At 37.3% G+C, this 24,831-nt stretch overlaps 1 protein-coding gene across 1 annotated transcript in view; it reads left to right on the top strand.

Moving 5' to 3' along the window:
• Positions 1-24,116, top strand: part of LOC132544641 (protein lev-9-like) — a 39,268-nt gene extending 15,152 nt beyond the window's left edge. The window contains exons 2-13 of the mRNA XM_060208262.1: positions 251-409; positions 12,469-12,666; positions 13,255-13,446; positions 13,713-13,895; positions 15,538-15,726; positions 16,221-16,394; positions 17,986-18,159; positions 19,205-19,289; positions 20,233-20,324; positions 21,006-21,182; positions 21,822-22,007; positions 22,228-24,116. Coding sequence (XP_060064245.1) covers positions 251-409; positions 12,469-12,666; positions 13,255-13,446; positions 13,713-13,895; positions 15,538-15,726; positions 16,221-16,394; positions 17,986-18,159; positions 19,205-19,289; positions 20,233-20,324; positions 21,006-21,182; positions 21,822-22,007; positions 22,228-22,508 — 2,090 coding nt within the window. The 3' untranslated portion in view covers positions 22,509-24,116. The remainder of the gene's footprint in view (positions 1-250; positions 410-12,468; positions 12,667-13,254; positions 13,447-13,712; positions 13,896-15,537; positions 15,727-16,220; positions 16,395-17,985; positions 18,160-19,204; positions 19,290-20,232; positions 20,325-21,005; positions 21,183-21,821; positions 22,008-22,227) is intronic.
• The last annotated feature ends 715 nt before the right edge of the window (positions 24,117-24,831 follow it).

Genomic DNA, 24,831 nt, shown 5'->3' with positions numbered 1-24,831 from the left:
TTACAGGCAAATTTCGAATCACATGGGAAGTTTTATTCATTGTCAAGCCGATCATGTGACGTCGTTTAGTTATGACGTCACAAAAACCTTATAATGTGTAGATCTTAACTATATTTGTGACAAGGGCGTATTATGTTGCAGGGCAGCGTAGTTATTTGATAAACAAATTAATGACGAATACATAGTCCTGACGTCAGGACTAAGGAAAAAAATCATTTTTTATTTAACGTTCTTTTATTAATGATTTCAGGTTATGTTCCTATATCAGCGATCGAAGAAGAGTGTCCACGACGGATTGACAAAAACAGTGGACGCACGTGTAAGAAGAAATGCCAAAACGGGACGTGTGTGAGTCCCCGAAAGGAATGCGTCTGCGATGGAGCATGTGGAAAAAGTTGTATCCTTAAAAGTGAGTCTTTAACAATTATCTCCCGTTAATGAAACATTTCCCGCTATAATGAGTATAACTCCATGCTTTATTTCGCTATAAGAGCTCGAGATAAAAGACTTCCGAATTCATATTTATCCAAAGAACAGTAAAAATAGGAGTTTGGGAGGCACAATCCTTGTTCTGTGAGCACTGGTTCTTCAGGATAAGTTCCTCTATGAGCTTGTACTGAAAACTTTTATACTCCGGGTTGAAAGGGTTTGTAGGCTTTCATGAGATTTCGTCCTTATAAGATTAGTAAGATATATTACCTCAAATATTTGCTCAACACACTTACCCCCCTCCCCCCCCCCAACCACCAACACACGCTTACTTACAGGTGCTATTTTCCTGCAATATGTGACATCCTTAGTATAACAGTTCACCACTGGTGTCGACCTATATCTTGAAACCCTTATTGGCCTCACCATGCAAACTCTAGCCTCCTTTGGATGTTTCGACCTTTCACACAACATTCTCAAGCTGGCGGGTCAGTACTGGTGATCTACTCACCACTCAGATATTGTAGGGTTTCTACAGAAGCTCGTCTGTTCAATGTCACAACCAGCACAGTGCTCTATCAGTGGTCTCAGCGTCCGATAACGTTTCTCCAGTGACTTCAATATTCTCCATGTTGACAGTGTTGGGAAATAAATATATATCTCTGTAGCCATCTTGTAATTTGAATAGCCAGACAGTCAATCCCTCCTCCCTGCACCATTCCGCCAAGCTCGTCTATAATTACTAAGCATATCCCGTCTCATTGGCTTCATTGCTACCTTTCTCCCATTGAAACGGTGAGTTCCATAGAGTCTGGATGGCACTGACCATGTCACATTATCACCATGTCAGGACCGAATGTGTTCTCCACAACATCTTTTCCAAGTCTACGATAACCTCTCAGTACTGTGAACTATTTGGGACAGAGGAAATCTCTCTTTGTCGTGGCCCCTCCTCCCCATCTCTCATCATACATGTAAACTACATTTGATTTTATGATCTCTTCGTCTGGTATTCTACTCCATGGATATCTGTTAGCATGCGTTATACATTGTCTCCAACAGACACAACAACTAAGGTCATGTGACAAATTAGTTGTCAGTGACAGGTAAAAATATAATACCGTAAAAAAAACAAAACAATGTCCACGCCAATACGGGACACACAAACGGCTTAAACTGACCCCACACCTGCTCACTCATCACCGCCGTAAGCTTCCGTCATTTCAGTCAGAATTCGTCACCAAATGTATTTTCAAGAAAAGCATTGCGAGATGAAAACAATAATGAAAAAGAAATATTACTTAATATCACATAAGAAATCAATCCTCATCATTGACCTGGGTAACGAGGAAATGTTACTTAACACAAGACATACACGAGAAAATGTTACTCTGCACATCAATCGTCATCACTGAGACGAGGATACTCTTTAGTAATTGTAAACGAACCACACGAAATCCACAACATTATTGGTGAGGACAATTGTAAAACATTAGGCCTACAACATAGTCTTTCATTTCAATCATCTTTGTTAAGGAGAAACAATGAAGTATATATTACTTACTGTATCTTGAGTTCTACGATTTAACATAATTCGTTATTGCGGCACTTTGTCACCACTAGCCAGAGCGGCAGGGATATGGGGCGTATATATTGATATAACAGTAATTATTCCACTGGACTTGTTGATACTATGTAAATTATATAGAATTATATAATGAATTTGGAGCTGTATCAAAGTCGTTATTAGAGTTAGGAGTTCCAAGGAAAAGTCGAGAATGCAGTACACCATTCAGTGATCACTTGAAACTTACTATAGTAAGTCACCTTTATAAATTACACTGTTCTTGTTACTACTCTCAGTGGCATTAGATCTATTCAGTCATCACGTCGAAATAGCAGGAACTGGTCTCTGTCAGAAACTATGTGGGAATTGGTGTAACGTTTAGACATGTTTTCCATTCCTCGGGGAATGTTTTAGAAATAGTGAACGATACATCTTTAGAAGGAATAGGACAGCCAAGACGGTAAACGCTTAATCAGACCACTCCCCTCTTTCTGTACGACGGTACTCAATCTTCATACACGTCACTGAATTAAGAGAAAAACATCCTATCTTCAAGCAAAAGAGGAAGTGCAGATGAAATCGAATTCTGAGTGTATTTATACAGAGTTGTGGTTCTTTGTTCTATTTTATTGAAAATTTTATACGGAGCGTAAAAAGAAATGGAATAGAAAAATAAAATGCTGGAAATAACGAGCTTTCATTTTTTATTAATTTGATTGTAAACCTGTTCAAGAGCTAGTTCGATATCTTAAGCGACGAAGATTGTGTGTTTTAGCAAGAAATGTTTACCTCTCTATACCTCTCTATGGTTCTTGTAAAATGCATGTTCATTAATCAAATCTGCAGTTCCATGAACAAACAACAAAACGGCAAATATTCCAAAAATCTGTAGATCCATGACCAAACAATATGATGGCAAATACCACAAAAACTGTAGGTATATGGAAAAACAGAACCAACCGGTAAATATTACAAAAATCTTTAGGTCCATGGCCCAACACTAGAACTGCAAATATAACAAAGTTCTACACTTCTACAGAACAACCACGAAACGTGATTATACAGATACATAATCATGAAAAAAAATTAAAGACACTAAAGTACTACACAAGAATTTCAGGTTAACGAGCCAAAAACAGAGTCGTAAAATATGGGAGTTGTCGTAAAAGTCAGTCAATCACCCGATATGTCGTAAAAGTCAGTAAAATATCCGCGACGTCGGAAAAGTAAAAGGTGTTGGTCTTGGCCAACATCTTACAGCACCTTCCTCAACCCACACTTCAAAAGAGCTTACAATTTAAGAGGAAAACTATCGAAGGCCCAAAAGCAGTATTGCTTTAACTTCCGGAGAAATACAACATTTAGCTTTGCACAAATTACACGACCAAAACTCAATTGATATTATTTACATACATATATCTCATCATGTAATCATCAGCCATAGTTGAGGCAGACAGTAATTTGTAACAACCTCAAATTGGAGTTAACAATCTCCTTAGACTGGCCCCCGGCTCTAATATATTTGATTAATGAAGAAAACATATAGACTTCTAATTCTGATCTTCCAGACACAGGAAGGGGAGATAAGCCAGTATATAATGCAGAGAGGAATTTCTTTCACTGAGGAGCTGGTAGCCAGACTAGGTCTCCCCATACGCTTCTCAAAAGCACACTATCGGTTTAGAATCACGTGTAGACTTGTGATTAAGGTTTTGTGACGTCGTTATTGTCTTAAATCTATATACTTGCATTTATATGAAATTGAGATAATCAAATATAGGATGCGTGCTTTGTTTCTTCTCTGTCTCAATGAAATGGCGCCATAGTGTATCATATATATCACTTATATATACCTTAGTGGCTTACATGGAACAATTTTCTCCACTTTCACTGATAAATGAGGTGATGTTACTAACTCAGTTAGTTTCGCCTCTACTGTCGACACCGGACCAGTATAATCTCGTTGCGTACTTCGAGAACTTGTCATCGTGATTCCGTGATTCCGACATGACGGACGCGGCGAGAGATGTCATTTATAAAGGTGATCAGTCGACATGTTGATACAGATTTAACAACTCGTTTTTTAAGGTTTTGTTTGTTTATTGCGAATCATGACAATCCAAACGTTTGCGATCAAAATATTTTTGTTTTGATAAAAATAAGACTAGGTTCTGGAATCATTTCTATCGCATACTATACTGAGTTAGAAAAGAAAATTTGTGCTTCATGCTACCTTTCGTTCCAACGTACGAAAACTAAGCTTAAGTCGTGATCCATTCTACTTTGCGTTTTAACAACCCTTGTGTCATGTCGTATTCATTCTAATTTTAGTTTTACCAACCCTAGACTTAACTTAAGACGTGATCCATTATAGTTTAAGTTCTTCCGGCTCTAGACTTATGACTTGTTAATTTTACTTCGAGTTCTACCACCCCAACACTTACAGATGTATGACCGGAAGTAGTGCTTAATTCAACGTTCATGGAATTTGCACTTTTTTGCCTGTATTAACGTGCTTAGAATATGACAGTATGTATATTTCTCCTTGTAGACTACGTGATTGACGTCGTGATTCACTGCTTAGTGCTAAAATACCTCCCTTGAGTATAAAAATGATATTTTAGGTAAATATTCCAAAAATCAAGACAGAATCCCTTCTTAAACATTGTTCTATCAAAGCATGAAGTCTTGAAAAATTCTAAACATTGTCAAATAATGGATCTGAGCAAGTTTACATTTTACGGTTGCATTGGGGATTTGCGACTGTCAAATTAAATATAAGTACTTTGAGACCATAATTTTGCTTCTTATCTTATACCAAATCTTTTGCAATTTTATGAATAAAAAAAAAGCAAAAAATAAACAAATGAAAAAAATGCATCCTTGATCCATGTAATGAATGAAAATAGTCATCTCATATTAGTTAAACGCATACTGTGTCATTGATATACAGCATCCATCCTATTGGTGGTATCTTTCAGAATGTACGTATGATTTGAATAAGTCTCATTTAAAAATCCACGCACCAGTATGGTATAAGCTTGTGTTTTACTTGTAAAGAGTTGCTACCATTTTTTTTTTTTACAAAAATCGACACTGTATGATGAGTAAGGATCAGAAACGTGTGTAACCAGGTACAGCCTGGCATCAGTCTGTTGCTATCGCGTGTGTGAGAAAATAACGATGCGTTCCTAGCATCGACATCTGAAACACGTGAGGCTGAACACAGTGCGAATATAAGACAGTTATTTGATAAAAAGTAAATTACCGCAGCTAAACATGAAAACCCAACTGATGTATTAAAACAACAGAGAGATATGTCTATGGTGCTGTGGTAGCGAAATTAAGTAGTATATGAAGGACTAGCTCAAATATATGTTAACCGACCTCAAATGCCGTTTATTAGAGGCAAATCTTGCTATTTCGGGACCCTATACGCTTTAGAAGACATAAATATATACAAATGTAAAAGAAGAAATCGCACACGTCTTAATACTGACGAAAAGAAAACGGTAAACAATATTGTATACGGCATTCCAGCTTCCCATATACCAACTGCACACAGCTACTGAATTTCCTTATATATATACCTGTAATTTAACGAATGCTATTGATACATAAAAAGATGAGACCGTAATATAACTGGTTGATTTAATAGAAACGTGAATTAATGACGAGTTATACGAGTAATTCCTTGTAGCGGTAGGAGGAATTCACAAAAAAAAAGAAATCACGCTCGTCGGAAAGACAATAGAACCTGTGAATTTTTTTTTACGGGAATCAAGATGTCAAATAACAGCTTACTCTTCTGGAACACATGGTCTTATTCTCCTTTTTACTTTCTTTTTCCGTGTTAATATTTCTTTTGTTGACATTTTGCCATAGTTTTATTGAATTTGAGTCTGGATTATGATTCTGTTTACATTTGATATTTTCTCGGGTTTTATTTCAACGTCTTCAATGAAAAAATATATTCTGACTTTGTGCATTGTTCTTTTTTGTTCGTTTATGTCACCGTGCGATTAAAATATATATTAGCTCGTGATCGCCATAATCAAATGAATGAATCGGACATTCGTGGTCGCCAATGTCGCTAAAAAAGAACTTAACAATATATTTGATGTACAAAAAGAGAAAGAATCAGTTGAAATTATCCTTCCATGTTACAATAAATACGTTCTATTTTAGAGTCAATGAGTAGTGTGATGGCAATACGTCTTAATATGGATCTAGAGGGGGATATTAGCTGCGGACGACCCAGGAACAATGTCAGGATGAGCGGGTCTAAGTGACGATTTATATAGTCAATCATATCAATCACGTGGACGTGTAATCAATATACGTTGTATCGGTTGTAGATCTGCCTGCTTGGTGTGATGGATGGACCAGGTTAGGCCCAGGGTACCGTCACTCACAGAAGTTACAGGTCTGTGTGGAAACAGGTGTCATACGGAACATTGCAAGCTATTTAATGGCAATGTTCTAACACTTACAAAATGAACATGTCACTCTTTGTTAATTTTGTGAGCTAAATCCTGATGTTAATCGGGTTTGATATATGACGGTTCAGCACGAAAGACCTTCTATCTGGGGCAATCCAGTGATTACTTGTTAATTTAAAGGCTATTCAGCAGCAAAGGAATGTAATCATCGTGCTGGCCGTCTATTCTCATCAACCATTTCTCAAGGGACGAACACGATTAAAGTGAATCAACTTTACAATATTAAACAGTTCAGAAATGAAAATATGTACAAAGGAAATAAGCATGTTAGAACTTGCTGTGATGAAAAGTTTCATTACATAGCAGTAGAGATTTATAAGCTAATTTCACCCTTTTCATTGTGTTTTCTAAAGCTGTAAAATTTCTCTTGATATTCAACTGTATTGGACTTTAGGTAATATATCTCTGTTATTTTGACTTCTGCTACAATACTTTAAAACATAGATCACTCCTCCGGAGGGGATATGTCTTAAAAGATACCATAGTGACATGCCAGTAATTATATTTTGTTTAGACACTAGTAAAAACTTCTCCACTAGATGTAAGTCCTTTCGTATAAGATTAAACATCTTTTGCTGTAGAGACAAACGTAAGAATATCGATGTGTCTGGGTCCTCTGGCGTATTAAAGGCAAGAATAACAGGTCTTTGGTAACTCAAGCTTTCCAATTGGTTACGACGAAAGACGGATGTACTTTAACGTCATCGCAGTGCACGTGCCCTGGTTATTTCCGGTTGAACTGCTCCCCCTGGAACGGCCTTGGTACAACAATTATACAGTTATCGGTCTTGACGTAAAAAGATATAGTTGTCTAGTAGTGTTATCTGGGACACTGAGACGAGGTCGTGAGTAACTTGTATCTTAAAAGGTATTTATAGAAACCAGACGTTAAAATGCTGTTTTTCTGTCGAGGATGATACCAAGCTACATAAAAGATAAATCCTTATATTTTGCAGCTCTGTGGACAAACGACATTAAGTTCTGACTGGATATCAAGATCTCAGTCTATCCGTTCTGGATTCTGTAATATGATCCTATTTATAAATCATCTGTGATACTGTCGATTCCAAAGAGACTGGGATAATCACGTCACCAGCCATTAAACAAAGATATGAAAAGTGGTATTGAGTAATTTTCTTTATCACTGATATGGCTCGCGTTGTTTGAGTGTGGCATCGATAACATAAGGCTACTTTTTACGCCTATCTTTATTTCAGAACTGATAGCAACTTCAGTTGTTAATAGCATTTGCACGTTTCAAAATTACATTTCCAGTTAATTGATAACCTCTTCACCAGACAAGATATGAACTATATGAATCCTAGGAATGAAACAAAAGAAAAAAGACATGAAACCCGAACCCGTAATTTAAAGAAAAAAAATGTGGACAAATTTGAGCCCAAGAAATAGTTACAAGTTAAAGGTTGATCGACCACAACAGTCGTGTAATTCTAGGTGTGGTTAAGTTTTGATATCTGCCCTGCAGGAAGGGCGTTATAATTGTACGTACCATCTTCGTTGAATGATTCAAAATAGGCAACCATTTTTAGTGGATAATTTTTATATCTCATTTCTAAACAATTATTTTCCACCTAATGTCTCTTGACACTGCCTTTGTTGGACTATCGCCCCTTTGCGAAAAGTTTCAGTCCCGTGGTCGAGACAAACACAGCGAGGTATCAACATAACCACTGGCTTGTTGTCAGTATAATGTGACCAGATACAATGTCCTGTTGCCTGTCTTAGGCAGTAAGCTTCAGTGTGATAGCACTATAAAGACTACGTCAGTTCAACGCTATCACAAAGATGGTTACATAAACAGATTGCAGCCTTCCATAAACACCTACATTCAACACGTGCATTCATCTTGCATCCGTAAAGAGGCCATTCTTAAACGCTGTTAGACGCTAAACAATATCAAACCACTACCAAACGTACTCAAATAAGAATCATATTTATAACAATAGAACAGCCAGACATACTAACGAGCATATAACAACTAGAAATTCATGTCGCACATTGAAATAGAAATGATAGTAACAATGTTACAACATTAAAGTAGGCTTGACGAGTCTAGATCTCTTGAAACAATATGCTGTGTAAGCATTCTCGTCAGTTGTTGTCATATATCACTGAAATCGTGATTTTGGACAGGAGGCGTAATAAGTGTAATACTGACTGAAATTGATTTTCGTTGCTATGGTTTCAAAAACTTTGAAACTACAATTGCAAGAAAGCAGTTTGTTACAATAAGTTAGTTTTTTAAACTTAAAAGTGTAAAGACAGCACTTAATGATGATGATGGTGATTTGACGTCACTTTGATGACATTGGACCGGAAGAAACTTGTCCGAAAGAGACATGGCGATGCTGTCACGGAATCAAGCCTGTCTCACGTTTGTTACTATTGTTTGAAAGGAGGTTTGTTACCAGTACTTTCTATGTGATAGAAAGTCTGTTTACCAGTACTCTCTTTGATAGGAAGTTTCCTTTCCGGTACTCCCTTTGATAGGAAGTTTCCTTTCCGGTACTCCCTTTGATAGGAAGTTTCCTTTCCGGTACTCCCTTTGATAGGAAGTTTCCTTTCCGGTACTCCCTTTGATAGGAAGTTTCCTTTCCGGTACTCCCTTTGATAGGAAGTTTCCTTTCCGGTACTCCCTTTGATAGGCAGTCTCGTTACCAGTACTCCCTTTGATAGGGCAATTCCATACCAGTATCCCCTTTGATATGAAGTTTCCTTCCCAGTACTCCCTTTGATAGGCAGTCCCTTTTTGATAGGCAAGTTTCCCTTTGATAGGGCAATTCCACACCAGTATCCCCTTTGATAGGCAGTCTCGTTACCAGTACTCCCTTTGATAGGCAGTCTCGTTACCAGTACTCCCTTTGATAGGGCAATTCCACACCAGTATCCCCTTTGATATGAAGTTTCCTTCCCAGTACTCCCTTTGATAGGCAGTCTCGTTACCAGTACTCCCTTTGATAGGCAGTCTCGTTACCAGCACTCCCTTTGATAGGCAGTTTCGTTACCAGTACTCCCTTTGATAGGGCAATTCCACACCAGTATCCCCTTTGATAGGCAGTCTCGTTACCAGTACTCCCTTTGATAGGGCAATTCCTCACCAGTACTCCCTTTGATATGACCTTCCCAGTACTCCCTTTGATAGGCAGTCAATTCCCTTTGATAGGCACCAGTACTCCCTTTGATAGGGCAATTCCACACCAGTATCCCCTTTGATAGGCAGTCTCGTTACCAGTACTCCCTTTGATAGGAAGTTTCCTTACCAGTACTTCCTATGATAAGAAGTTTCCTTACCAGTACTTCCTATGATAGGCAGTCTCGTTACCACTATTTCCTTTGATTGGAAGTTTCAGCATCAGTTCCTTATTAACTTGATATATCATACAAGACCTAGTTACCAGTCCTTTTTATTTGAGTTAATATGTGATCCTTCGTTAGAAAGTGTCGCCACCACCAGTTCGTTTGCTAGCAAGTCTTAGTTCCACCATTCCATTTTCTAGACTCATTAACGGTAGTCCGTTTGATTGGGATTTTGTTTCATCAGTTCCTTTGTTATAAAGGGTCGTTACCAGCTATTAATTTAATGGCAAGTCTTGTTCCAGCCGTTCTTTTGTTAGAAAGTGTCGTTACCATCGGATGATTCCTTTTACTAGTAGTTCCTTTAATTAAAAGTCTCGTTACCAGTAGTTCCTTTCATTGAAAGTCTCGTTACCGGTGGTTCTTTTAATTAAAAGAATCGTTACCAGTGGTTCTTTAAATTGGAAGACTCGTTCCCAGTAGTTCCTTTAATTGAAAGTCTCGTTACCTGTATTTTCTTTAACTGAAAGTCTCGTTACCGGTGGTTCTTTTAATGGAAAGAATCGTTACCAGTGGTTCTTTTCATGGGAAGACTCATTACCAGTGGCTATTTTAACCGAAAGTCTCGTCACCAGTAATCCTTTTGATTGGACGCCTTGTTGATAGCATGACTCACTGTAATGGGACAGACTTTGGTCATTACTTTCGATCGTCATCTCCAAGCGACCAAAGTAAGCAAGATATGCGTATGTATTATGACAGCTGACACGCTTTGCAGCCGGCAGCTATGATCGATTCTACGAGATTGAAAATTGTTTTTGTCTTGAGTCGCATGATGTTATAATCTTTCAATGACTGGAGGTCACACTTCCGAGTTTCCTGTAATATGAGAGTTCAAGGTTATTTATCACATGATGTCTAAAGATTTTGTTCCGATAATTGATAATTCGACTAGTTGTTTTATCGCTCTCTGCACCGTTGTCTCTGCAATTTTTTAAAGATTTGTTAAATCAGTCCAGTTGTTTAGCAAGACCGTAAATAGTACTTTCTCATGTGCTGATGTTGTTGGTTCTGAGCACTATGTATTGTTGATTCTTAGCGTCTTTGCTCTTTCCTGGCAGTATTATTGTGTGTGTGGGTATTTTTCGTGTATTCTTTCTTTTCAGCTGCTTATATTGCTGGTCGTTAGCTCCAAGTATTGTTGTTAGTTAACTCAATGTGTTATTGTTTTGTTAACTCCAAGTATTGTATGTTTGTCTCATGTTCTGTTTTTTCTTAGCTCCATGTGCTCTTGTTTCTTAGCTCCAAGTATTGATGTCTGTTAGCTCCAAGTATTGTTGTGTGTTTGTTTCAAGGATTTTTGTTTCTTAGCTTCGTGTATTATCTTTTAAGCTTTGTGTTGTTGGAGTTTAATGTATCAGTGTTTCTTCAATAACTGTGTTGTTGTTTCGTGACATTATTTTATGTGCTTTCATGTAAAGATATGCGTTTTCAGTATGGTAACTGGTGTTATTGTCCCCTTTGATGTATCCAGGCCATCAATCGACACCGCCACGCACAATCAGTTCCATGTTGACATTGTAACGCTGAGATTGACCCTGTACTGTAGAAATATAATAAACGATAGAAAGGAGTGTTCTTGTCTATTTTTCTCTTTCATGTTTTGAAATGGTTTCTCATTTTTACGAGTAGTTATAATGTCTGTATTCTATTAGAAGGCCTCTAAACCCCCATGCTTTATCTACAACGGACCCTTTAATACAAATGTATTTCATTATTTCACGAACTTAGTTTTCGCATTCATGTTAATTTATCGCGAAAGAGCGAAAATATCATCCCCGCCAAAATAACTTGTCATGCGGTATCCTGGAATACAAAACAGTATGGCTTATTCTCCGTAGGATTTCAACTTTGATACTCCCGAAAGGTAACTGCTACAGGCCGTCCCGACAGGAGTGGTTTGTGGAGAGATATATAAGCCATGGCATTGTTAGGGTATAAGTGGTTTTAATTGATTATTTTCATTGTCTCCAGAAGATAAAAACGGATCCTTCGCCTCTGAGTAGATCGCAAGGAGCTTTTATTCTCAGACCACTGGAATGAGATGTCAATCACAAAACGACCTGGATTTTACGAGTCCGACATCTGAGTACCTAGGGGTTAGGGACGGATAATGTCAGTGTTGAGATGAACTTTATTCTCATTACTTGTAAATATCACCAGAATCACTGCTTGTTTGTCTTCATTTGTTCAGCTTTATTGATGTAAATGTTCAAATCATGACCTTTCCTGGGTATGTTTATTGGTTTGTATTGATGTTAAATTAGTAGGAATAAGCTAAATCTTCGTTCTCAAAGAAAACCAGTGAAAATGTGTTTCTGTGTGTAAAAGGTGACCCCAGATCTCTCAATATGCATCGCATTTTACCAAAATTGCTCCTCTGGCATAAAATAATATTGTCAATTATAATTAGTCACGAATACATATTTTTTCTCTCTCTTTTTTTTCCGCATAAAATTTAATCAGCAGGAACTAGTTCCGACCGTTACAGCCGCCAAATATTAGGCTCCTGAAATCTGAATATCTGTAAAGTATACAGATTTTTTTTTTTTATATTTTTTCAAATTTTTAGAACTGATTTTGTTCTTTTTACAGATATGAAATGTACGACTCTCCCGAAACGGATCACACACGGATCTGTGCAGGTGGTGCCCTACAATAAGTTCAGCGCTGTGGCTCGCTACTCCTGTGACGATGGTTACGAGATTAGGGGCGTGGCCAGGCGCGTGTGTCAAGGAGACGGGAAGTGGAGTAACGAGGAACCGGAATGTATTGTCAGTGCTGAGGCCACAGGTGGGTCAACTTCACGGCAACGAAAGCCAAACAATATGGAGTATATGTTGTCATATTGTGTCATATTGTGGAGAGAAATAAAAAGAAACGATAAAATTCAACCAATCATCGGATACGTGTAGTTCAGGTGTATGGGAGTCAAACCTTGATAACCTTTATACACCACCAGATTTCAGGTCACACAGGCCAGGTTTATTGTGGCTGCAATAAAAAAGGGCAAATAATTTTTGATTTTAAATTATGTGTACATTCCTATTCTTAAAACTGAGTCTTTCCTCCAGGTAAAAGACGCAAACTTATTTGCGGAATTTGTGAGATAGATTTACTTCCTTATTTGATTGAAGAGATCAATGTCATTAAGTGTGACTGTATACTGGAGGTTACAATAATATATCAGAGAAAGGGTAGAGGCTAAAGGTTATGATACATTTATCACATGTGGTATAAGCACTGCTCATATGAAGTACAGTAAAGTCATGCTTTATCTATGTTTTTTTTATTAGTTTTGATAAAAGATGGCTTTATAACAACCTTATACATTGTAGATACTTTTGTTTTATGTTTCGGTTTTTTATTTCCTGATGTTAGTGAGCACCGAATGTGGACCTCCACCGGTGGTTCACAATGCTAAGCACGATAGAGAACCATGGCGGATGTCGTATGAACAAGGAGTCATGCTGCAGTACGAGTGTGATCCGGGCTTCACATCAAACAGGGGCAGCATTTTCCGTGCCTGGTGTGTGCGGAGTGGATGGGTGGGACCCAACATGACATGTAGTCGTGAGTAGTAATGGTATATCCTATAACAAGGCTTCAAGTTCAGTTACGATGTATATGTAAAGAGATAATACATGTAAATGGACGGGAAAGGACAATGTTGATGATGTGCATGATATGAAAAGTACAACACAGACATGTTTTACAAATGTATGGGTTCCTCATGCAAATTTCAACATTTAAATTACAAATCTGAACGAATATTGCATGAAATGATTTTATTTAATGTCGTTGATATATCCGGCAAACTACAATATCGTGTGTTTTAGATGCCGGATGTCCTTTAAACAACACTTCAATCGAGAACGGCGGGATTATTCCTCCTACCCAGATTACAACAGGAGCCAAACTGCAATATTTCTGTAAACATGGTTATTTCTTGGCTGGGCGCGAGGAGCGCGAATGTCTCGCGGATGGCACGTGGGGAGGACGGGAGCCAAGCTGCGAGAAAGGTAACTCATACGATACATGAATCATTTTACAATGTAAGCTAAATTGACAATGGCGGTATTTCATAATGTGAGGATCAACGGACAGAGAAGTTCAAACCTTGGTAACCGGGATAGCAAGTACGGACGACGTTGTCTTCCAATAACGGTGTTTTATTTCATATATCTCATTTAGACGAAATTAAAATTCGTCGAGGCGCGAAGATATTCTGGTTAAACGAGGTATGAAGTCGTCTTCCAATAACCATGCTTTATTTCACATATCTCAGTTAGACGATATTAAAATACGAACGAAGATATTCGGTATAACGCGGTCTGATGATGTCTTCCGATTAACTATTTGACGACGTTTGAGCAAGACGCGTTGTCTCGATTGATGACGTGATGCGAAGATTCGCTTATTGCATCAATACTCCACTATGGCGTCGTTTCGGTAAGACTCAGCCTCGTTGTGGTTAAGGGTACGCCTGATATAATCAGCAGCATTTACTTCGATGATGCGACTGATGACGTCAGTTGAATGAGCATCGCTCCACGGATATTTTACGACAGGCATACCGATGGCGCTTCACACCATAAACGTTACCGAGATCGGATTATTGATTGGTGATATATATAGAAGATAAAGAATGTGCAACTACTAGAAGACTGGCTTAATATGTTAATTTTAGAATTAATGTTCAATTCAGCCGGTATAACAATTAGAAATTCCGAAGTACTTTAAATCACGGTCGTACAATATATGGCGCTACAGGCACACGATCCATTTACTGCGAAATCAGTGACCTAATGTACTTTTAGCATCCTTGTCTAATCCAAATTACGAGTAAGAAGCATGATGTTGCTTTTGTGTGTCGTGTTACACGTCTCTAGTAACAATGACATCAACAACAAGACGTCTTTACCGAACCAAATGTTTGATCAAGATCAGTAAGAGATAGGACAGATAGTCAATGGTGTGAATTTCTCGATGCATAGACCGGGTACAAGAAAAAATATGGAACTGTCAAAATTTTCAACACGAATATGAAATAATTCTACGTATAGTGCAACATTGAATACGGTGTGTCTATCTTATGGGAGACTTCAGTAATTTACTCTCGGAATTTCCCGTCTTTCTAACGGAATTCCGAGTTCTTTCTTATGGAATTCACAGTCTTTTCCTACGGAATTCCCAGCCTTTCTAATAGACTCTCAAGACCTTTCTAACGGAATTACCAGTCCTTTGTTACGTAATTCCCAGTCTTTCTAATGACGTACAGTCGTAAAGGGAAGTAAATGACATATAAGAAAAATCTCAAAATAAAATTGTCCGAGAAAATGTCATGTCATTTTGACAAAATTATGTACGAGAAATATAATCTATTACTCGTATATGTTGGAGATCTATTTATCTTAGTCTCGTCTGATGAGAATTTGTTACAGAATGTCAGCACAACACAGAGAAAAATCGATCTCGAACACATACAGGTAGGGGATTCTCCTAAACCGGACAGTGATATATCAGAATGTTAGACTACATAGGAAGATATAGCGGAGAAACATCAGGACCACTGTACTAATATGCTGGTTTTACGTTACTTGGAAATAGTATATAACCAGTCAATTCATCTACTTCTAGTCACGCCCATATCCTCTATTACAGTGACATGTGGATCACCGCCGATTATCACGAACGCCATCATTATGGATATCGAGACTGGTGGGACGTTTTCATCCGGGCAACAGCTGACGTATGCGTGTGATCGAGGTTACGACATGGAGGGAGATCCGAGAGCCATGTGTAACACGGACGGCGATTGGACCTGGCTAGGAATAAGACTAATATGTAGACGTATGAAATCTGATGACACATTTTTGTATTTTTCCCTGTTGCATGGTTTCTTATGGAGCTTCTTTCACGATGCTGTAGTGTAATTCAGCCCACCATCATTATTTGATGGACTATTTAATTATTGCTAGCGCTATATCTGTTAAGTACTAGAAGGTCATGGTCCTCTATGATCTCACGACTCTTATGTTGTACATATAATCGTAAATGTAAGATTTCCATGGTTCCTGTCTATACTTACTCTCACAGATCTGGACCAAAATGGTCGAGGTAATTCGGAATGTGATATCTGTGTCTGCATAACTTGTCTAATATTGATCGATTTTGTCGATCGACCTCTTATTGGAAAAATTAAAATCTTTTGTTATAAAGGAAAATGGATGCTACATTTATATGCATTTCCAAGAATAAACAATATCTTACATTTATCTTACCTTTGACATATATCGAAATCAAAGTACCTTGGTTATCTCCCTTTTGTTTTCATCACGTTGCAGCGATCAATTGTGGCTTTCCCGGGAACCTCGTGAACGGTTGGCAGTCGGGGCATCGCTTCTTCTTCGGAGAATCAGTCAATTACCATTGTAACGAGGGTTACGAACTTATCGGACAGAGAACTCGGACCTGTGAGGAAAACAAGAAATGGTCGGGATTTCTACCAAAATGTATAGGTAATAAGACAGTGAATTAAATTGCACTATTTCGTCCTTCTAGGACGTGTCACTGAAACTAAGGGCCTAAATCCGAGAAACCCAAGAAGCGACTACATGGAAATATAAACTGGTCGAAATGAATGTCAAATCTCAGATGGGGGGATGAACTAATTCCCAACTTCATTAAAGTTTATGACTTTACATTGCTGTATTTTCTTCGAATAGATTGTATGATGACTTCCAGTTACAATAGCTTACGCTGACGATGATGCTGATGCTGAAATATTAGGAGCAAATTATGTTGATGATTTACCTGCCAAAATACAGATAATCAGAAGTTTGACTATAGTCATCATAGTAATTCTGAACTGGTATAACACTAACACTCAAGATAACCATATTTTTGACAATAACCATCTTTCAGGCTCAGAACATCTGTGTAGTCTATATTCGTAAGGGGAGTAACTCCTGCATTAGTTGCATCTCGACAGCTCTCTCAAATACACTACAAAGTGGAAGTAAGCTTTAGAATAGACATGTTTGCACCATTTCCTATTATGCCAACATAGCAAAACTGTTCTGTTCAATTATCCATTGTGGCGTCCATTAAGAGTATCGAAAGAATCTTACTTTGAAAGGAACTGTGAATTCTTGAATGGCTTACGTTGAAGACTACATTAATATTGATTACTACTGCATTGCAAGGAAGATTCTGTTTCTAAAAGAGTCACAAGTGAAATATATCGAACAAAGTCAGCTTGCTTAGTGTTCATTTTTTTCCATTAAAACATTTGCCACCTCTACGTTGTACACTTTCAGCATTCCAAACTCCACTTCACAACTCTCTTTTCTAAACAATGGAAAATTAAATTAAATGACGATGATATCGTCAGAATGATTTAATACAATTAACTCTGCAAATACAGCCAAGGAACCCTCGTCAAATGTTCAAAACAACAATATTTATAATAATGATAATGTGTAAACAACAGCAAAGAGAATCATGCAAACAAAGGAAATATTTCCATCCAGACTTTTGACAAAGCAAGAAAAGAAGATCAGAAGGACAAAGATTTACTATGTTACAAATTTTCTTTTGACCTTTGTAGAGTTAACGAGTACCACGTTAGTCTTATCATGGATTCCTTGTATTTTTATCACCATAAAAGGAGGGGTGCGATAGTCGGTTAGAGCATTTGCTTGTGTAACTTGTCTTCAGCCGAAGATACGAGGCGCGTGGTTCGACCCCCATACCCATGGTGGTTTGTGTTTTACATGACACTGATCAAGTGACCGGTCTGTGTCATCGGTGTTGCGTCCATTGCAAGATGCTTCATTCACCAAATTTACCCAATTGTTCGGTAAGGTTGCCACCGAGTGTTGCAAGGAGACCCCTACTTCAAAATAAGCGATACTGTTCACAGGCGACAAACCCAGCCAACAAAGAAAACATCATCCTAAGAACCAGTAACTATGGAAACTGTATATCCTTTACTTTTAATTTGTCGCGTTAGAAATAACGCAGCAGTTGATACGCTAATTATGTATTCATTATCGTGTTAATGAGATGGACATGCTTAAATGATTGTGATATCTGTATTTGATACAGCCGTTGAGTGCACAGAACTGAGAGCACCTCTCGAAGGGACGATGGTGGGCTCTGGGAATGCATTTGGAACTGTTTTGCGGTTTGAATGTAACAAGGGATTCCAACTGTCAGGTTCTGTGGAGAGGCGTTGTCAAGCAGATCGAACGTGGAGCGGCGATTCCGTTCTCTGTCAAGGTAAAATACATGTAGCCATTAGAAAGATAAACTGAAAACTCTCCAATAGAATACTGTTGTAATTGTGGCCTTTTTCCTTTATTTCAAAACATTCTTCAATTCTGAAAATACATCATCGTTCATTACAATAATTCATCATCAGACTAACCAAAGCATAATTATAGACTGAATATACTGTAAGTTAATTTCGAGAAGGCATTTCGAGGTCAGAATTGTCATCATAGATAACTTAGATAAATATTAACTCTTAAAACCTGTTAATTACTCATTGAAAAAAATATTTCCCGTTTCGTACAAGCCAATAGCACTGAAGATGTATTTAAAAGGGAAACGTCAGCATTTGTGACGTTTCTCCTATTGTTGACTTCTAGCTCGCTCTCCAGGTGTCTCCTCTCGAAACAAATTCTCGAGCTCGAGATGGGACTCGCCCAATAGTAAGTTTCATTAAAAATTACCATGTCTCGTACACGTCCAGACAGACTCCGAAATCCTGAAACCAATCGGGTCAGAGTTCATCCATTCAGATTAATTAACTTAGAAACGGGATATGTTTGTATTTTGTTTCCTTTCAAAAGTCTGAATCTTACTTAATGTGTGTAGTAGAGGGTTCTTCGAGGTATTTAAGATATAGTTGTACCAAAGGATTTTCGTTTACAATAATCAAACTGTTACTATGACAATGGCCGGAATATACACGGTAAAGGTGTATGTGTAGTTAGTAAATGCATGGCTGCACTATTTTATTTTCTGTTTTGTTGTAAACGTGTGTCTATTAACACCTGTATATTTCTCCAGGTGTTAAATTCATTGTGATTAAGCGTCTAGTTTGAAATGCAGTTTGTACTTATTTCACTTGTGTATGATACCAACAGTGTTGTGACTAGCAGGAATGAACTCTGACCCTACTAAGGTTTCCGGAACTGGAGTATGATGTGTTGGTGTAGTCATGTCACCCAAAGCTTGTGCACTTCCCCCGCCTAACCTTCCTATCTCTTAACAAACCTACCAAGGCCTTGCTTACTTACAGAACAACTTTTTCTCACAGAGGTTAGTTGTCGCCTGCCGGTGCCGTTCTATAATGGTTATGTCCTGGGTAAAGCAACAACAGTCGGGTCCGAGCTTTTCTTCAGGTGAGTGTGACCTATCGACTATGGGAAAGACATGCATGTCGGGGTTTTAAATTTAAAGATATTATCACTATGGTTAAATTCCTTGGGCAACTTGACAATCTTTTTTATCGTCTTTATTAAAAGCCCTTCTTTAAGTTCCAATCATTGATTTCAAATGACAAAACATTGATTAAATTTCGTGTTTTCAAACTTTAGTTTATTATAATGAAATTATATTGTTCACTCTGCCTAGTAGTGCCTGACACTATGGCCATTGAGGAAATCCGTTTTAATGTGGTGAAGAAATGAAATTTAGAAAATAATGGATTTCGTATTATTGTCTTTTGTGCCCTTTATGACCCTTTACCGTCAATAAGGATGATGAAAAGGCGACTGTCACCAATCAGTGTTTGTAATTGCTAATTCAATAAACGAATAAACACAAAGCGAGCAAGAGCGGACATAGATATACCGCGCACCCTTCCATCTTTTTCTTCCTACGTAAAACTCTTGAGGGCGGACCCAAAAGGAACTTTTGAAATGCAACAGTATAATTATGATTAATATGTTTTGAAAAAACGAAATATCCAGATGAGCAATACAGGCCCATCGTTTTCTCTTATCGATAGGGAATCTAATTTTCGCGATTTTATTCCATCTTCGAAAATAATGATATATAAAACCCTACAAAAATCAATGTCTCGCATTTGATTAGTACATACTTTGGAATATGCAAGAGAAATGGAGTCACTGAGGACCTGACTAGAAATAGAGGCTAGAGTTGTTTAGTGAGGGACATATTTGTGAAAGATAGCTGTTGTGGAAGGGTGGTGTGTGCGGGGTTGTGTGTGGCCTGTGTGTTTTTGTGTGTCTTTGTATGCTTGTATACACAAAACAACTTTCCGATAGATTCGCGTTTGTAATTTTGTACGTCTGGTGGTTAACGAGTATTTCGTTTGTACAGTTGCGCAGTTCGTACCAATTTTGATGGAATCTCGCTGTCTACGAGGTGTTTAGAGAACGGCGAGTGGTCATCTCCTCCACCTACGTGCTGGGGTAAGTAACGTTATGCCATTGCCTACTGCTTGGTGATGAGGAACAATGGTTTTCAATGTTGCAGTTTTAGAAATATTTGGGTTCACTAATTTGCTCAATTTAGTATAATACGAGATGTAAAGAATGATTAGTAATATAATCCTTGTATTCCAGTTGCATGAAAGCACACACACCCACCCACCCACACACACACACACACACACACACACACATATATATATATATATATATTTTTTAGAGTTTATCGTAATTTGTTGATTACTGTCCTCGTGAGTCATGAAGTTAGATCATCTTTAGCAAGGCTGGCGGTTTCGTTGTTAACTTTGTTGTCATGCGAGAAAACGACATTGCTTAGCAGGATTAGCCAATGTTTGAATTGTGGGTTTTGCCGATGAAGCAGAAGATGCTTACCCTTCCAGACCACACGGCTTTATTCTCCGTGTACTTTTTCAATGATCTACTGACAAAGCCTTCATTTTTACTCTCTTTGGTTTATTGATTATGAGTTTTATTGCGTTTTATTGTATCAGTATTTTAACAAAACACAATTCTTGGAAACGTTCAGCAGTCTTAGAATTCCATCTAAGAATCTTGTTTTCTCAAAACAACATAAATTTCTAATGCTTGCACATGATTCTGCCACTGAATGTGCATAGACCTTTTAGATTATTCGATTACCAGGTCAATGTCAGATTCCAAATATACTGAACGCCTCTTTGGAGAAGTATCGAGAGGGCGAATGGGTGCGGAGTGGCTTCGAGCTGAATTATCAATGTACGAACGGCCTCGTCCCGGATGTAACCAATCGTGTGCAATGTTACAACGGCACATGGACTTCAATGCCAGGTTGTGTACCAGGTAATTAGATTGAACACGAATAATAAGCATAGATTTTTTTATCAAGAATGCACAGAAATGAAATAACTAATTACTTTATGTTCAACACTCAGTGCGTTTTTATTCTGTAATAGAGACAGACACAAAACCTGTCTTGCAAATATATTCAGGTAATTATTTTAATGATCGTAAAAATAATAAAAAACAAGACAAAAACACCTTACAATTAAATTAAAAATTAGATAAGGTAAAGATAAATAGATCATAAATTGATCATACAGCTGTTTTGTCCTAGGATTCGTCAATAATACTAAGGCTTAAATTATTCAAAGCTTCTCAGACAGTCTATCGAAATAGATATAAAAACCTTGACGAAGAGATGCATTAGCGCCATGATTCAATAAATTTCACCCTTTTTAAATATTAGGCGTATTCTGAAAACGAAATATTGTATTGACTACCAGACAATGAGTTCTATTTGGAATTTTAAGTCGCCATGTAAAGAAAAATATGTGTATTGATGTGTTCGTTCTATATAGAATTGGTTTACTGTAAAACATAGGACAAAACCAATCCCATTTGCAGTTTTGAATCTTAAATCGATATATTGATATTGGTTTTCATGAATTGTATTGTATCTGCCATAATTTGACTTTTTAGCCTCGTGTCCTCGTCCCCCGCCTCACGTTGACAATGGTTTGAGAGTGTTCGACGGTCTACGGCACAACAGTCGAGCTAAATACATCTGCCGGAATGGCTACCGTCTTCGGGGCATGCCTGCCGACAACTCTTTTCTTACCTGTAAATTCGGCTTATGGACAGGAGGAAAACCAGTCTGTAAGGAGTGTAAGTACACATGGTATTATATACTGTATGAATTGGCTGTTGAAAGGTTTATTTTTTATTCAAACAACCAAACTGACGTTCCCAAATATGCCATTGTGTTGGCGAACTGTGTGTTTCCTTGAACTGACAGCACATTTAAATTAGTATCAACGCTTCAATTATATCATTTTTTGTATTTACAAAGTCAAAATTATTGTTTTAAAATTCGATGTTATTTCAGTTTATTGTCCAAACCCTGGAACGATTGCACATGGAAAAATTTACAAGAATGGTCTTCGTGCAATATTTGATTTCCGACATTACATGAAAACAATACGACATGGAGATCGGATACTATTTAGATGTAAGGATGGTTTCGTATTGGAAGGACCAAGTGGCGCAACGTGTGTCAATGGACAATGGCGACCTCCTATCAGTGACCCGGATCACAAATGCAGACCCGCCACGCATGCGCCGTTTCCAAAAATGTGGGTACCATTAGAGGAAATGCCTGAAAGATAGAACCTGGATTTTATGGTTATATTTTGTGAAGCGTATGATTTTCTTATGCATTTACATTTTTCGAGTTCATGCGATTGCTTTTCTGAAGAACAGGGAAGCGCAATGAATATCCGAAATTAGTTTAATTTGATAGTCTTATAAAACGTAGTTGTGTTTCAAATTGTGTTGTGTATATAATTTTAGTCAGGATTTATCTACATATTTGCATCCACATCTTTGCTTTTGAAATATGATAATATAGTTAAATTCTCAATGAAAGAAGCATATTCATTGATTATTTTCTTTTCATGTTATCACCACATAACATGAAATATCAAAGTAGTTTTGTAAGTCATGTTTGATTGGCCAATGCGGCTCTGTAATAGAATTATGAAAGACAATAATCCATTATAAGTACAGAAGATATTGTAATCTGTGATCATGTAAAGTACAATGCAAAATATTTTCAAGCAAATTGTTTGACAGATTTGAAGTGTACTTAATGAAATTGTGCCACGTGGCAATTTTCCATATCAGTATATATCATGTGCTCTATTTTCATATTTCCATTGCTACGTCATGCGTTCCACAGTAATGTTGTTTTGCTTGCACATCAAAAAACTAGCCCTAAGACAACACCAAACATGCGTGCTCATATCCCTATCATAGCACAAACGCTTGTCATTACATAAAAAGATATCAAAAATGTATATATGATCATTGCTTAAAACTTTTTCTTTTTTTCTCATTTTCATAAACCATGTTGGGTTTCATTTTTTATATTTTTTTCAACACTTTTGAGTCTAGAGACGAGAATCTCAAATCAATGGAAAATGATACGTTGTAAAACAAGAAGCTTGCCAGTGTTTACGTGCTTAATATGCTTAGGATCACCCGTATGAGGTAGATAAATAATGTCTCTTACCCTGTTGACATTCGTATGCATGCAATGTTGTCATCCGAGGGTTTAAACGGATGACATCAACTTTCCATAAAATACGTAACGTCAACAACATTAAGAATTAAGATGACTAGCAGGGTGTGAGAAAAAAGTATATTCATTCACTTCTTTGTGGATGGGACAAGGGGATTTCAACCCTCGGGCAAAGCTGATCGTGCTAGAATATTCTTTGTTTATTTTTTTCAATTCATTTCAAAATACAAAATTGTATTGGTGATGAAATTGTATTCGATTAAAAACAATAGAGAACGTCAGACCTTCAGTTTTTATGTCGTTATGGTAGGACATTGAGCAATAAAAATTCAATAATGTCGTAGATTAATCCCGGTCGTTAATGTGCAACATATAGGATTTCTAAAGAGGTGACAATGATTTGCGCGTGATAAAAGCTACTTGCGCCGACATCTTTTTTGTCTTCACTAAGATTGATCAATACACGAAAGTTAAAGATACAAATGCTTAACTGTAAATACATTACTAAAGTTATCGGTTTTTGATGCAAGCATATCTTACGATATTTACATCACAAGGAAATAAATCTGTCGCAAAAACTAATTTGCAGTGCCCGGAAAGTGAACCTGATTACTGCATTATTTTGCTAAATACATATACTTGTACATTGTTGTACACTGCCATATTTTTGATAATTAAACTATGTGATTTTTTCATTTAACGTGTCTGTTATCTCTACCGCTGAAGTACACTTATTTCATAACTGCTATGTTTTAGCATGTATTTCCTACCTACGCGTTCTTCGTTGGGATTACATAGTATCTAATAATGCATCTGAGGAACTCATGGAACCGTTCTTATTAATTACATAAACATCTTAAAACCAACCTAATACTATCCCGATTATTTTCTGTCGGTGATTGTACACAATATTGTGCAATAAAAGAGAATAACTCATTTAGATACGTAGAATTAGATACAGAAGAGTTATGTAATAACTAAGCTGCATCCCTGCATGAAACTGTAGTCATATCTGTCTAGGGATCGTCAATGATACAACGTGCCTAAATTAGAAAGCTTAGGAGGCGACGGAGGAAAATTAAAATCGGTCACAACGAATTTCAAAAATCAGATGGAGCGGTACAGTGAACTCAGACTTAAATACATTTCAGGATTTTCACAATCGAATCGAAAAAAAAACGTCAAATACGCACAAAGTATACATGATTCATTAAAGAAATTGAGACAGATATGATGTTATGATGTAATGGTATTTCTGTCATCTAATACGCAGAGGTATTGTGTGCTGCAATTGTTAAACAACATTTAATACCATTTATTTCTCTGGATATCAAAACTCAGTTTCTGTTGGATCGTTAGCTCTTGTACCAGGAATATAATCATTATTTCATACGATATTCAGAATTTAAT

The sequence above is a fragment of the Ylistrum balloti genome, unplaced genomic scaffold (assembly GCF_031769215.1).
Source record: "Ylistrum balloti isolate Yb309-2 unplaced genomic scaffold, AGI_CSIRO_Ybal_v1 Utg369806, whole genome shotgun sequence".
Taxonomy (NCBI): Eukaryota; Metazoa; Mollusca; class Bivalvia; order Pectinida; family Pectinidae; genus Ylistrum; species Ylistrum balloti.
This window is presented reverse-complemented; position numbering and strand designations above follow the sequence as displayed.